Consider the following 14,223-nt stretch of genomic DNA (forward strand, 5'->3'; position numbering starts at 1 on the left):
ACAGGTATGGTATAAATTATGGGGTTTATCTATTTTATTTTTACTTTCATCATATTTTGCTTTGGTTTTGATACCCCCAAATTCAACCCAAATTTACAACGCTCTCTTTTCACAACCTATCATACTTTCATAAATCAGAGTCCATTTTCTGTAGGCTGTTTTTGAACCCAGTCAACGACGGTAACTTTCGCTTGTATATATATAATATATAATATATATATATATATATATATATATATATATATATATATATATATATATATATATATATATATATATATACACTCAAATAAATTTGTGTGCATTGATATTCATATTAAAACCCCTGTTTTAGATGGATTTAAAAAGAAAATACTATTTTCTTATATATGGGTCATGGAATTGAATTCGTCTGCGAAAGATCTAGCTAATTTGCATATTCTTTTAAACATTCATTTGAATTAATTCCCTATAAGCGGTTCGGTTTTCTTATGGGATGGCCATCTTTAGTGAAATATTAAGTGTAATCATATTCATGCAGATATTCTATATGATTTATACTTGCATAATATTTGCGTAAAACGTTTACAGGAAACACAATATTGTTTCCATATACATTTATGTATACGTATATATTTTTGCTTAATCTATCATTCTATGTATCTATCTATCTATCTATCTATCTATGTGTCTGTCTGTGTGTATGTGTGTGTACATTTATCTACGCAAATAACTCTGTCAATTTTTAGTCAACAGACTGGAAATTTAGTATATAGAGGGTAATGAGATTTGAGAAAATCGATGTGATCGATTTTCGGGCAGAAATTTACCAGATTTGCCAGAAGTTAGCGGATTTTACCTTTGAGAACTCTACCAAAGTCCTCCGAGGATTTTGAGTCTAAATACTTGAAATTTTAGATATAGGTTACTTGGACATGGATCTAAGTTAATAACTTTATGTGAGCCAAAAATAATACATTTTAAATTTAAAGTTTAAAAAATTGACCGTTTTTTTTGTTCAACAACACCTCCAAATGCCCGTGCAACGCCGGGCAACTGTGCTAGTATATATATATATATATATATATATATATATATATATATATATATATATATATATATATATATATATATATATATATGCGTACGTGTTGTAAAATTATGTGATCGTTTAGTTCATTGAATACTAGTATGGGTGCGCGGCGTTGCCCGGGTATTTGGAGAGAATTTAGGAAACTCCTCCCGGGAAAACTCGTCTCCGGAACACTCGTCTCCGAAAAACATGTACCCGGAAAACTCGACCCCAGAAAACTCGTCCACTTTCGCTAGGAAGGAAAACTGGTCCCTTATTGAGTAAATATCGATTGAAAACACATTTTATGATCGTTCTTGAAGGAGATATTGTTTTTTTTTTAAATAGACTATAGCCCCCCATAATATTTAAAAAAATATTTTTACTTGTTTAATGTTTTTGTTTTTTAAAATAAAATCGATTTTCGAAGTGCCCGTTTTCTACCTAACTGGCTAAGTTCTTAGTGGTTTCACTTATTTTAAAGCGTTTATTATGTTCATAAACGAGACCGCATATTTTTTTTTATATTAATATAAAAAAAATACTTATTTACTGTTGTTTATAAAAGAGTAAAATCGATTTTTCTACCCCGCCAACTATGTAGTTTGTTGTTTAATTTATTCGGAATCGTTTATTCGGTAAAGAAAAAAACACAGAAAACAAACAAAAAACATATAAAGTGTTACGTGAGAAATAGAAATAATGTCCGTTTGAAGGTATATCACATCTAAGGGGTCTTGATAATCGCTAAAAAATAGAAAATTAAAGAAATTACTGAGGGAGATTTGGTTTTAAAAAGAAAATAATAAATTTTAATATTTTGTAAAATATAATTTAGAGGGGGGGTAAAACTATATCTCCCTTCGAAAAACAAGCAACAAAAAATGAAATTAGAAAGATTCTTGATAAACGATAGCGGAGTTTTCAATAAAATTGATTAATAAATTTATTTGGTGATTACTTTTTCTCTTAATGATTGATTTTAGAATTTTGAAGTAAAAATTAAAAAAAATTAAAAATGAGTTAAAAAAATATTTCGCCAAAAAAATATTTCGCTTTAATTTATTAGTAAATTACAAACATTTTTTTGTTCTTATTTTAACGATGTTTTTTGGAGTAATAAAACAATAATAAAAACAAAACAAAAAAATTAAGAAACAGGGAGCGATTCGATTCTTCGTTACTTTTTTGTTTTGGTTTTTTTAATTCTGATAGTTTTTTTGTTATGTTTTTGTTTTCTCTCATACCAAATGCACTCATGCGTTATTTAAAACTATAATTTTATCAATAATCAACATTTATTATCGTCCTGTCAAATTTTGCAAAATTATTCAATAAGGGACCAGTTTTCTTACCTCGCGAAAGGGGACGAGTTGCCGGGGTCGATTTTCCCGGGTACGAGTTTTCCGGAAACGAGTTTTCCGGAGACGAGTTTTCCGGAGACGAATTTTCCCGGGACGAGTTTTCCGGGCACCATTTGGAGATATAGTAAAAGTAAAAAAGAAGTGGTCAATTTTTTAAACTTTGATCCCTATTATGACCCCTTAATATTTATTGTTTTGGGCTCAAGCTAAATTATTTAGTTAGATCCATGTCCCAGGAACCTATATCTAAAGTTTTAAGTGTTTAGAACTTTGACCCCTTATTCGCTAAATTTCTGGCCGAAAACCGGTCACATCGATTTCCCCATATCTCATTACCCAGGATATCAAATTTCAAGTTTGTAGACTTAAAACTGACAGAGTTATTGCCTAGGGAAATGTACGCACAAGATACACAGACAGACACTTTCACTTTTATATATATATAGATAGTCTATTATCGTCTATTGATTGTCACTAGTATGTAATCAGTGTGGATATTTTTAAAACAGTGTGTATAAGAACTATTGACAAGGACAACGTACACATTCTTTACGAAAATGAACGGAAAACATAGTCGGTAAGATCTACAGCAAAAGACACATACCTGTAAAAATTTCCTTTCGTGCTTCTGAAAGTAAACATATTTTTCATTCGAAAGTGGAAGCATCAAGACGTGAATGATTTTTTTTATATAATCATTTATTTCTATGCTGAGTCCCTTACTCGGATTTTGGGCACACTTCGTAAAAGTCTGTATTTTGCTATTTCGCACCTTTGATTTCTACGGGCGTCAATTCCAAACCTTTGAGCCCCTGGAGTCCATCTGTCCACTAACGCGTTTGGTATCGAATTAGTGCCTTTATGTGTATCTCGAAACAATCTCATTACCTCATTCACTCGACGTGAATAATTACGCTATCAGATTATTAACCTTCGCCCATTATATTGTTTATGTTAGTTAACATTCTTTTGACTAAGTTAACTATTTTGCGAACTATTTTAGCAAATTAGTTCTCGCGCGGAAGCGCAGGACACAAAATGTTTTAAATAATAATACTAATAATAGAATAACAATAACAAAGTCTTTCGGTAGCGAGGACTACTATTGAGCATAAGCAGTTATACACTCCTTTTTAAATTTTCATCTCTATTTTCCTCGTTATATACTGAATATCTTTAATGAAACCTATATGAAATATGGTCATTATTAAATTGTAAAGATGTTCTATTCTGAAAGAAGTTTAAAAAATTTAATCTAAAAAAGTTACTTTAAGGTTTTTGTTAAGAAAAATTCAGATTTTCTAATTATTCAGAGATGGGTGACAAAGAGGGAGTTGCAAAAAATGTGGTGGTGTGATGAGAATTACGAACTGAAACAGAGAGAATATTAATACCTGTAATAGTACAAAAAGGGGGATGCAAAAGTTAGTTGTGGTGTGAGGAGAAATACAATCTGAAATAGAGAGTAGGAGAGTTTTTATAAATACATACAAAAGCACATACATCTTTTTTTTTAAATCCAGATTAATAAATTAAATAAAATATAATCTTAAAAAGATACGATACAATGTTAGAAAATCATTTAATCCAAGCCATGAAAATCGTTAAACAAAATGTTTTTACTATAGGCTTTAAAAATAGAAGTACAAGATTCAATTTGAAATTTATTTATCTTCAAAGTGCTATTTTATACATTTTACAAAGTAAGGTATTATATTTTTATACCTTACTTTGTAAAATTTGTAAAAGTGCACTTGAAGATAAATACATTTCAAATTGAATCTTGTACTTTTATTTTTAAAGCCTATAGTTAAAACATTTTGTTTAACAATTTTCATGCCTTGGATGAAATGCTTTTCTAACCTTGTAATATTTTTACTAAATATATTATTAGCCTTGATAACCTTCTTTCTGCTTATGTTTGGGCGAATATCAATTACGGCCATAATGATTATTGTCCGGCTAACTTGTCCACAACGAAGTAAGAATAAAAGCCATGTATTTAAATACAAATTTTATTTGGATGCGCTAACATTATAGACGGAATTATAAAATCCTTAATATTACGTCATAGAGAATAACAAGAGGAGGATGATTTACCATTAAAAAAGACACCGAGCACAAATATGTTATTCATGAAAGTAGCGAAACCTCCTGTGATATTTCTGCGTTCTGTCAGAATAATTTCCCGGGGGACAGTAATCGCTTTTTCCGCCATCAAAGTTCTCTTAATCTCAGCTAGTGTTTGGTGCCTTACTCGTCACCGCTGTTCATACATTATGAGTCGTTTTATTACTTTGTTACTATTTCTAAATGTCGCACGTGCAACTCTACCGTATTTCATTTCTTTATGTGTGTATACATTCGAAAAGCATTATAATAATCCTATCGTGTCTTGCACTTACCGCTTACAGTATTTCGAGTAATAGTTTTTTTTACAGGGTGGTCACCACTTATCAAGGCCCGGAAGTCACTCAGGGATAAGGTTTATTGTAAGTACTGTACGTTAGTGTGGATATTTAAAGTGTCTACTTAAGGGGGCGGTTCTTCAGGAATTTGTTTACGGTGGACTTGAAGACATCCAAGTTGTAGTCAGTATGGAAGCAAGCAGACGGAACAGAGTTCCACAGGCGTGCAGTTCTAAGAAAGAAGCTTTGTTCATGGAATCTACGTTTTGATTTAGGCATAGATAAAGAGTGGGGAAAGTTTTTGACAGTGGATTAAGCTAGACGGGTGTTTTTCGTAAAAGATTGGCGAGGGAGGGCAGAGATTGGAGTTCAGACGAGCACCTGCCATGGAAATAACGATAAAACAAGGATAGGCCTGCAACGCATCTTCTGTGGGAGAGAGGTTGCAGGAAAGAGAAAAGGGCATCCCCCACTAAGCCACGAAGTCTATTTTGTACTCTGTCAAGGCAGGATAGGCTGTTTTTAGCAGCTGCTGCCCAGATATGGCAGCAGTATCCATCCTTGGACGTACTTGGCTTTTATATAGATAAAGATTTGCATCAGTAGTGAGATATCTTCTGGAGCGGTAGAAGGATCCTACCATCTTTCCAGCAACCTTGACAACAGACTTGATGTACGTGTTCCATTTCAGATCGAGTTACCTTCCTTTCCAAATATTTAGAATATAGAAGTTGTTTCAGTAAAAGAAAAGATCACCATTCTTCTTTTATCTAAAAGTAGTTTACTATTCTGATATTTGGATTTATATACAATATATATATATATATATATATATATATATGCGTGTGTTGGGTCGTGGGTGTATATATATATTTATACACACACACACACATATATATATATATATATATATATATATATATATACATATATATATATATTAGTGTTGGGGCGAATCGGAATCAGGAATCAGAAAAATCGGAATTTTTTGAGGTATCGGAATCGGTATCGGAATTGGTATCGGCATCGGTATCAGAATCGGAACAATTATAGTCTAATTTCCTATTCCAAACCGATTCTTTAAAATTTAAATATAAAATATGAAACAAGCACAAATTGTTGTTTTTTTAATTAGAAGTACAACATAAGATGTAAAGGGCAACGGAATGGGTTATAAATCTCATTTACAGATTTAACATTGATTCACAGAGTTTAATTAATTTTATTTATTATTCTTTTATAACTTGCCTATTATCTTTGTAATCGTTTCGGATCTATTCGCTAAAATGTGTATTTGCCCTCATCGGAGAGACTTCATCTGATTATTAACAAGTTTTAAATGCTCTGGGCGAGCTTTATTTAGTTAGTGCCAGCTGTATATTGGGGTGATTGTCGCAGGCTTTTTCTGAAATGATTACAATTTCATGGCACCTTTTTGGGCGCAAGGAGATCCTCAGATCTCCAAACCTAATTAAATTTGTTTATATTAGTGTTATATTGTAAGCAAAACAATATTTTAGAGTTCACTTGCTTATTAAACATCACAGATTTAAAAAAAACAAAACTTTTCGCACCTATTTTATTAATGACCATAAAATGTCTATTCGAGACTTCGCACCTTAATATCAAAGATTTAAAACGCTTAGCATTATTTTTCTGGCGCTGTTTTTGTCTGAGAACCACCTCCTTTGAAATATTTCATGTTTCCCTATATATTATTTTGTTCTTGGCACAAGTGAAACTCCAGATGAAAATCTCACATATTTTATCAAAACTTTAGAAGTGCACACATTGAGAAGTTTGTTAATTAAAAACCAAACAAACTTGAATTTACATTTTAAATACTCACTTAAATGTTAATTTAGAATAGGGGTTTAGTTGTGCATATAAATATAATGTAAACTGACACCATTCGGTACTTTAAATAAAACTTTTTAAGCAGTTAAGTAATTTTTACAACTAATTCTAAGGCCGATCAGCAAAATCATAAAACCACATGTAATTGCTATATTTTTCGTATTGCCACCCGTACTTAGAGTTAGTAGTAGGAAAAGAGCATAGCTTTTATAACTTTTAATAATACTATATATTAATACGGTAGCGTGTGTGTTATTTATTGCGCGTGCTACGATTACATTCGAGTGACTGTTGTTTAATTATGGATTCCTATTTCTTATAATAAATAATTTTAGCAAGAATTCTTCGTAAGTTTTGGTTTCGATTATAGCTGATGGCACTCAAGTCATTTATGTTTTATAAATAATTTTATCAAAAAGCTTCATAAGTTTTAGTTTTGGTTTTAATGATAGCTGATGGCACATAAGGCATCTTTTTTTTTTGTGTCAGGAAATCCCGGGTCCGGAAAACTCGTTCCATTTTGCTAGGTAGGAAAACTGGTCCCTTATTGAAAAAAATATCGATTAAAAACACATTATGTGATTGTACTTGAAGGATATATAATTTTTAAAGATGACTAAGCGCCGTTATAATATTAAAAAAATAAAATTTATAACTCTTGTTTAAAAAAATAATCTTGTTCAGGGAGTCAACTTTATTTTCTTCTTGGTCAAATAACGCGGCAAATAAGTAACCAACAAAATATTTTTCCGACCAGAAAAATATTTGAAAACCAAAGCAGTTAGTGTATAAAAATGTATCAATAAAAATTGTAAAAACATTTATTTAAATGTCTGCGTAAGAAAATATAATTTTAATATAAATTTTTGTAATAAAAACAACATTGGATTTTTATAAAGTAACATAGCTTCTTGTGTGTGTGTTTTTTTTTTTCGAACGAATAAATAAATGACATATTTTTTATGGAAGAAACTTCGAAGCGTCAACAACAAATTAATAATTTAAATGTTTTTTTTTAACCGAGAAGGGCCACCTGGGGACAGTTTAGTTAAACACACAAGAAAAGACTGCCGCCGTCCGCATACTGCATAAGTGCGTTTTGTTGTTCCGTGAAAACAAAAAGTGTTTAATTTAAATTAATTTTTCTTAATAAAATATTTCTTTAATTATTTGATAATACAAGCTTTGTTTCGTAATAACACACGAAATCTTAAAAACTAAAAGAATTTTGTCAATAAATGGTTTCGTTTTTGTGTCTTCAATTTTGTTTCGTTACACAATCAACCATATTCACTTGCGGTAGCTTGATTTTTTTCTCCGAGCAGTGATCTTGGGCATTATCTAAAAATATACAAATGTATTTTCTTTTAGAGGTCAGGGGCTCGTTGTAAAACTATATCTACATCATTATTTTCTTTAATTTTCTATTTTTGATCAATCATCGAGACTGTTAAGAGGTTATCCGCATAGGAATGAGGCCCCGCTAGTTGTTATTATTTGTATCTCGTTTGTGTTTTGTTTTAAACAGCAAAGCGAAACCATTTAATAACCTGCCAAATTTATATGATTAAAATTAAATTTGAACATTCATAGAAGGGATACACATAATACTTAACGAAGCCCAACGCCCTCTCAATGTTAAAAATAGTTTTCTAAATAGTAACATTATTATTTAAAAATTCGCTCTTAACAATGGGGGCGTTGTTAATATTATGTTCTTACATCGTTTTCTCATTTTACCTACCAATCGCCGACTATTTTAAAATTTTTATGAAAACTTTCAAGTAGCATGTTGTACACTAACAACGGACTGATATATTCTTGTCTTTTTTTAAATCAAAATAAACATTTGTTTTCCTTCAATTTGCAATACATTACAAGTAAAGCACTTGGAAATTACCCAGGTATTTATGTAATAATTTTAAAATTTACAAAGAAACAAAAAACAAAAAAAAAAAAACGGAAGCTCTAATTAAATATTTATGAATATTTAAAGAATCGGAATCCGAATCGGGAATCGAATTGGGGTCGGAAATTTAAACGGAATCGGTAATTGGATCGGAATCAGGAAACATTTTGGCATCGTTCCACTACTAATATATACACCTATAAATTTAGATTTTTTTGAGTATTCGTATTAAAAACACTTTTTTATATTTATTTAAAAAGAATATACAACTTTGTTATATATGAATCGTGGAATTGCATTCATCAGATATTCTAATCGATATGACACTTTATATTTGCGTTTTTGTCAGGGACAATAAGTGTGACAAATAAAGAAATGGAATTTGTCAGGTGATAGTCGAACGACGGCATTACGAATATGCTTGCGTAATGAAATAGATATTGGTTGATATTGTTATTTTAAACGTTGCAGCAGAAATGTTTTAATAGCTCAGGCAGTATCCTCAAAGGAGAAAGTAAATCGTAAGATAAACATTTTGGTTTGAATTCTAGGGCGTGGCATCCGAGTCATTTTTTTGACATTTTTAATCATTACTACATATTTGGTTTATTTTTATCTACACTTTTATCAATTTGTTTTTTGTGTATTGATATTCATATTTTTTTTCTTTTTATTTAAAAAGAAAATACCACTTTTATACATAGGCCATGGAATTGCATTTAGCTTCAAAAGATTTAGCTAATTTGCATAATCTTTACACATTAATTTTAATTAATTAACTATTAGGTATTTTTAGTTTACTTATAGAATCATCATATTTAGTTACCTATTACTAGTAATTATATTCATGCAGATATTCTACATGATTTATAATTGCGTAATATTTTCATAAAAATGTTATAAAACCATAAACTTAGTTCAACGTATATATATGGATGTTTATATATATATATATATATTTATATATATATTCACATAAGAGAGTAGTCACCAACAATGTGTGTCTTTTAACATTATTTTATTATTCCGTGTCTTGGTTTTTCATTGAGAATTATGTTTGGATCATTGTAATAATGTTTTTAAGTAATTGAAATCGTTTTTACGCGCGTTTCAAACGTTCTGTGAAGCGTATTCGTCATAATAATTTCTGACGAGGACGCTTCACAGAACGTCTGAAACGCGCGTAAAAACGATTTCAATGACTTAAAAACATTATTACAATGATCCAAACATAATTCTCAATGAAAACCCAAGACACGGAATAATAAAATAATGTTAAAAAACACACATTGTTTGGTGACTACTCCCTTATTCAAATATACATCTTTCTTTCGTTGGAATTTCTTAACCTATTTTATATAAATATATATATATATATATATATATACATATATATATATCTCTCTCTCTATATATATATATATATATATAGAGAGAGAGAGAGAGAGAGGGAGAGAAAGAAAGAGAGAGTCTAAACAAACTTTGAATAAAAAATAAAGATTACAGTTTAAATTCCCGGAAAAAAATAAAGTTTAACCTATCGCAGACTTAGCACCTACATAACACGACTTCTAAAACGTTTATAATGACAAAAGAGAAGTCATTTATATAAAGATGAAAGAAAAAATGCATTAAGTAAAGTTGTTAAATAGAAATAGACTTGGAACTTGTATATGCAGATTTCGCAAAAGTTTTCAATTTTAAAACAAAATTTAACTACATAAGGATGAAAAGAGAAAACATTGACTAAAATAAAATTATATATATATATATATATATATATAAATATATTTGTTTAGAAATTTTTGTCTGCAACTCCTCTGTAATTTTGGTCTACAGAAATGAAACTAAATAGAGTATTACACCTCATACGAGACTTGATATTTGTGTTGTAGCACGGGGAAACGTGTACAAGTGTGAAAAGTGAAAAAATGGCATTTTTATGTGAAGGGATAACAACGGCATTACGATTATGCATGCGTCAGCGTGTTCGTCCTTCGAAGTCGAAGATGATCTTGACATCAGTGAGTAAAAGTATTGTTTTTGTGCTTCCGTAGATGATTTGTAAAGCTGGTTCGGGCATGGAAGTCTCTCCCACAAGTTGGATAGTGGTGAGCAGGTGTTGTGGGGTCAGAGCTTGTTGCTCTGGCTTTGAAGGTTGCACGCTTCTGTACTGCATTGGGGGTTCTCTCTTCAGCTGTTTCAGCTCCTTTGTTGATGAAGTGACGCCAGTAAGGTCTGTCTGATGCAAGCGATTCCCAGGACTCGGTACCGATGTTGAAGTCTTTGAGGAAGACTTTGAGGTTGTCCTTAAAGCGTTTCCTTAGTGCTCCGACTGAACACTTGCCTTGGCACAGCTCGCCATACAGAGGTTGTTTTGGATTTCTTTCATCTGGCATGCGGGAGACGTGACCTGCCCATCTCAGTTGGGTCTTTCAAAGGGGAGTAGTTATGCTGGAAAGATTAGCACTTTTCAAGACCTCTGTATCAGGGACTTTGTCTTGTCACCTGATATGGAAGAGATTTGGGAGACATCTCAGGTGGAACTGGTTCAACGTTTGTTCGTGCCTTCTATAGGTAGTCTAAGTTTCTGAGCCATAGAGCAATGTGGTGAGGACAGCTACTTTGTAAACATTTTGCTTGGTGTCAATGATGATTCCTCTCCTATCCCAGACTTTGCTTCTGAGTCTCCCGAATGCGCTGCTTGCCTTGGCGATTCTGTTGTTGATTTCGAGATTGATTGTGGCTGTCCGAGATAAGAGTGCTGCCCAGACAGGTGAATGTCTCAACCGCTTGAAGGTTCTGCCCCTTGACTGAGATACTTGCCTCATGATACAGATTTCTGGGAGCTGGTGGGAACATAACTTCGGATTTCTTGGTGCTAATTTTGAGGCCGAAGTTTTCACAGGCTGCAGAGTATTTGTTCATCTGGTCTTGCATTTCTCGCTCGTTGCTGGTATTGAGGGCACAGTCATCAGCAAAAAGAAAGTCACTCAGCACTGCTTCCTTCACCTTTGTCACAGCCTGCAGTCTCCTGGGTTAAATAGCTTTCCATCTGTTCTGAATTTAATGTTGACGCCTGGTGACTAGTCGCTGAAAGCGTCAAATAGCATTGCAGAAAACATCAAGCTGAACAGGGTAGGGGCAAGGACACAGCCCTGTTTAACTCCATTTGTTACCGGAAAAGCCTCTGAGAGTTCACCGTCGTTAAGGATGCCACCCATCATGCCTTCATGGAATTGACGAATTACTGTGATGAAAGTAGTTGGACAACCGAATTTCTTCATTATTTTCACAGACCATCCCGACTGACTGTGTCAAATGCCTTGGTCAAGTCGATAAAGGTTGTGTAAAGGTCTCCGTGCTGTTCGATGTATTTCTGTTGAAGCTGATGAGCAGCAAAGATCATGTCGGTGGTCCCCCGACCGGCACGAAAACCACATTGACTCTCCGGCAGGAGTCTCTGTTTCTGTTCTCGGTGACCAAGTAAGCGGTTGAGGAGGATGAGAGCCAAGATCTTCCCTGCTATGGACAGGAGAGAGATGCCTCGGTGGTTATCACAGGATTGGCGATTTAAACTCTTGTGGAAGTTGTCCCTTCCTCCACATGATCTGATACAAGCAGGTCAGCTGCTCCCGCAAAGCTGCACCACCAGACTTGTAAACCGAAGCTGGGACGGCATCTTGACCTGGAGCTTTTCTACTGGTTGCATGCTGAATGACTTTGCTGACCTCTTCGATTGATGTGGGGGTGTCGACCTGTTGACTGAGGGGGACTTGGGGGAGAGGTTCAATTGCTATATCTTTGATGGCTCCAGGGCGATTGAGCACTTTGTTGATATAGTCAGCGCATCTGCTGAGGATCTCCTTCTTTCCCGTGAGTAGAATTGAGCCGTCGGCACTGAGCAGAGGAGAGGATCCCGAAGACTGTGGTCCGTAAACTCCTCTTACTGCATCGTAAAAATTCTTTGTATCGTGCTTGTCTGCGTAGCCTTGGATTTCATCTGCCTTAGCACTGAACCAGGAATCCTGCATTGAACGCAGCTTGGATTGGACTTTGTTGCGCATATTAGAGAAGGCAGTTTTCTTCGCCACACAAGCTGGCCCATTTTGATGCGCTCTTAGCAGGCGGTGTTTTTCTGCAACAAGTTGTGAATCTCAGAATCATTCTCGTCAAACCAGTCCTGGTGGTGTTTGGTGGCAGGACATAGAACGTCAAGAGCAGCAGAGGGAACAACATCTCTAAAGGATATGCAGCTTTCTTAAACGCTGTTGTGATTGAGATTGAAGTTAGAAATTTACTATGTATGCTGTTCTGGAATTCCTCTGCTGTTTTAGGACATTTCAGTTTGGTTGTATTGATCCTCTTGGCTGTTTTTTTTTACCCTGAGGCTTTCCCTTTGGTTGGATGAAGAAGTTGAATTTGGAGATGATGAGGCGGTGGTCTGTCAAATAATCAACCCCGTACATGGCTTTGGTCAGTCTGACGTCCTGCCTGTCCTTGTCTCCGGTAATGACATAGTCGATTTGATGTCAATGCCGAGAGCGTGGATACATCCATGTGGTTTTATTGTGATTTGATAGGCGGAACATAGTGTCTGTGATGTTGACATCATGTGACGCACAGGTTCTAATGAGGGCGAGGAGGAGGATGAGGAGGAGGAGGAGTTCCTACTGTGTTTGCCTGCTCCATGCTTTCCAATGATGTTGTGCCAGGCTTGATGATATGTACCGACACGTGCATTGACGTCGCCAAGAATTACAAGCTTCTCTGATTGATGGACCGAGGAAATGAGTGAGTCGAGCTCTTCATAAAACTTGTCTTTGACCTCATCAGGGTTAGTCATCGTAAGGGCATAGGCGCTGACCAGCATAACGCTGGTGTTGTGTCCAAGAGGTAACTGCATTTTCATTAGTCTGTCGTTTATACCTTCAGGAATGCTTGCTAGATTTGGTACGTGAGTTGTTTTGATAGCAAAACCCACATCAGCTTCACACCGCTCATCAGCACTGTGCCCATACCAGAAGAAGGTGTAGCCTCCACCAGTTTCGGTCAGTTGGCCTTTATCTGAAAAACGAGTCTCACCTAGGGCTGCAAAGTCAATATTGTAGCGAGCAAGCACACGAGCTAAAAACGCCGTTCGTTTTTCAGGTCGATTTGCTTTTGCATTGTCGAGCAGGGTTTGCACATTCCACGATGCTAGAGTAAGCAACTTTGTTTTCTTTTTTCGTTTGTTTCGACCGCTTAAGAGAGATCCCCGCCAGCCGCTGTAGGTTGGCCAGGTTTTGGTGAAGCAGGCTATTTTTAGGGCACCTTTTCCAGCCCCGTCCTCATTCTAGGGAGGCGAGCAGAGTGACCTTAAAGAGTTGCGGCTCGGTCACTCAGGAGGCTGCCGGACCCACTACTACCTCAGACTAGTGAGGAACGACCACATGTCCTGAATCGCCTACGTGTAGGTTCACAGCTACAGCTTCCAGTGTATCCACAACTACGCTATTTCCCTGTCGCCGCAGGACTTGAGGTTAACAAAAAGTCGATGTCATGGCTTGCGCCTGACTTGAATTGCGCAGGATCAGCCTCATTCTCTCTTCCCGATGCGCCGGGTCCGGTGACAGGACTGTGTCAAGACGGTTG

At 34.7% G+C, this 14,223-nt stretch overlaps 1 protein-coding gene across 1 annotated transcript; it reads right to left on the reverse strand.

Moving 5' to 3' along the window:
• Positions 1–12,146: 12,146 nt before the first annotated feature.
• Positions 12,147–12,656, reverse strand: LOC145288177 (uncharacterized). Its single transcript, XM_080136231.1, has one exon. It carries the CDS (start codon positions 12,654–12,656, stop codon positions 12,147–12,149), a length of 510 nt encoding a protein of 169 aa, XP_079992357.1.
• Between the last annotated feature and the right edge of the window lie 1,567 nt (positions 12,657–14,223).

The sequence above is a fragment of the Euprymna scolopes genome, chromosome 11 (assembly GCF_053919585.1).
Source record: "Euprymna scolopes isolate OS-2025 chromosome 11, ASM5391958v1, whole genome shotgun sequence".
Lineage (NCBI taxonomy): Eukaryota > Metazoa > Mollusca > Cephalopoda > Sepiida > Sepiolidae > Euprymna > Euprymna scolopes.

Excerpts from the sequence above, each read along its gene's own strand:
- LOC145288177 (XM_080136231.1), bottom strand. The coding sequence starts at position 12,656 with ATGCGCAACAAAGTCCAATCCAAGCTGCGTTCAATGCAGGATTCCTGG.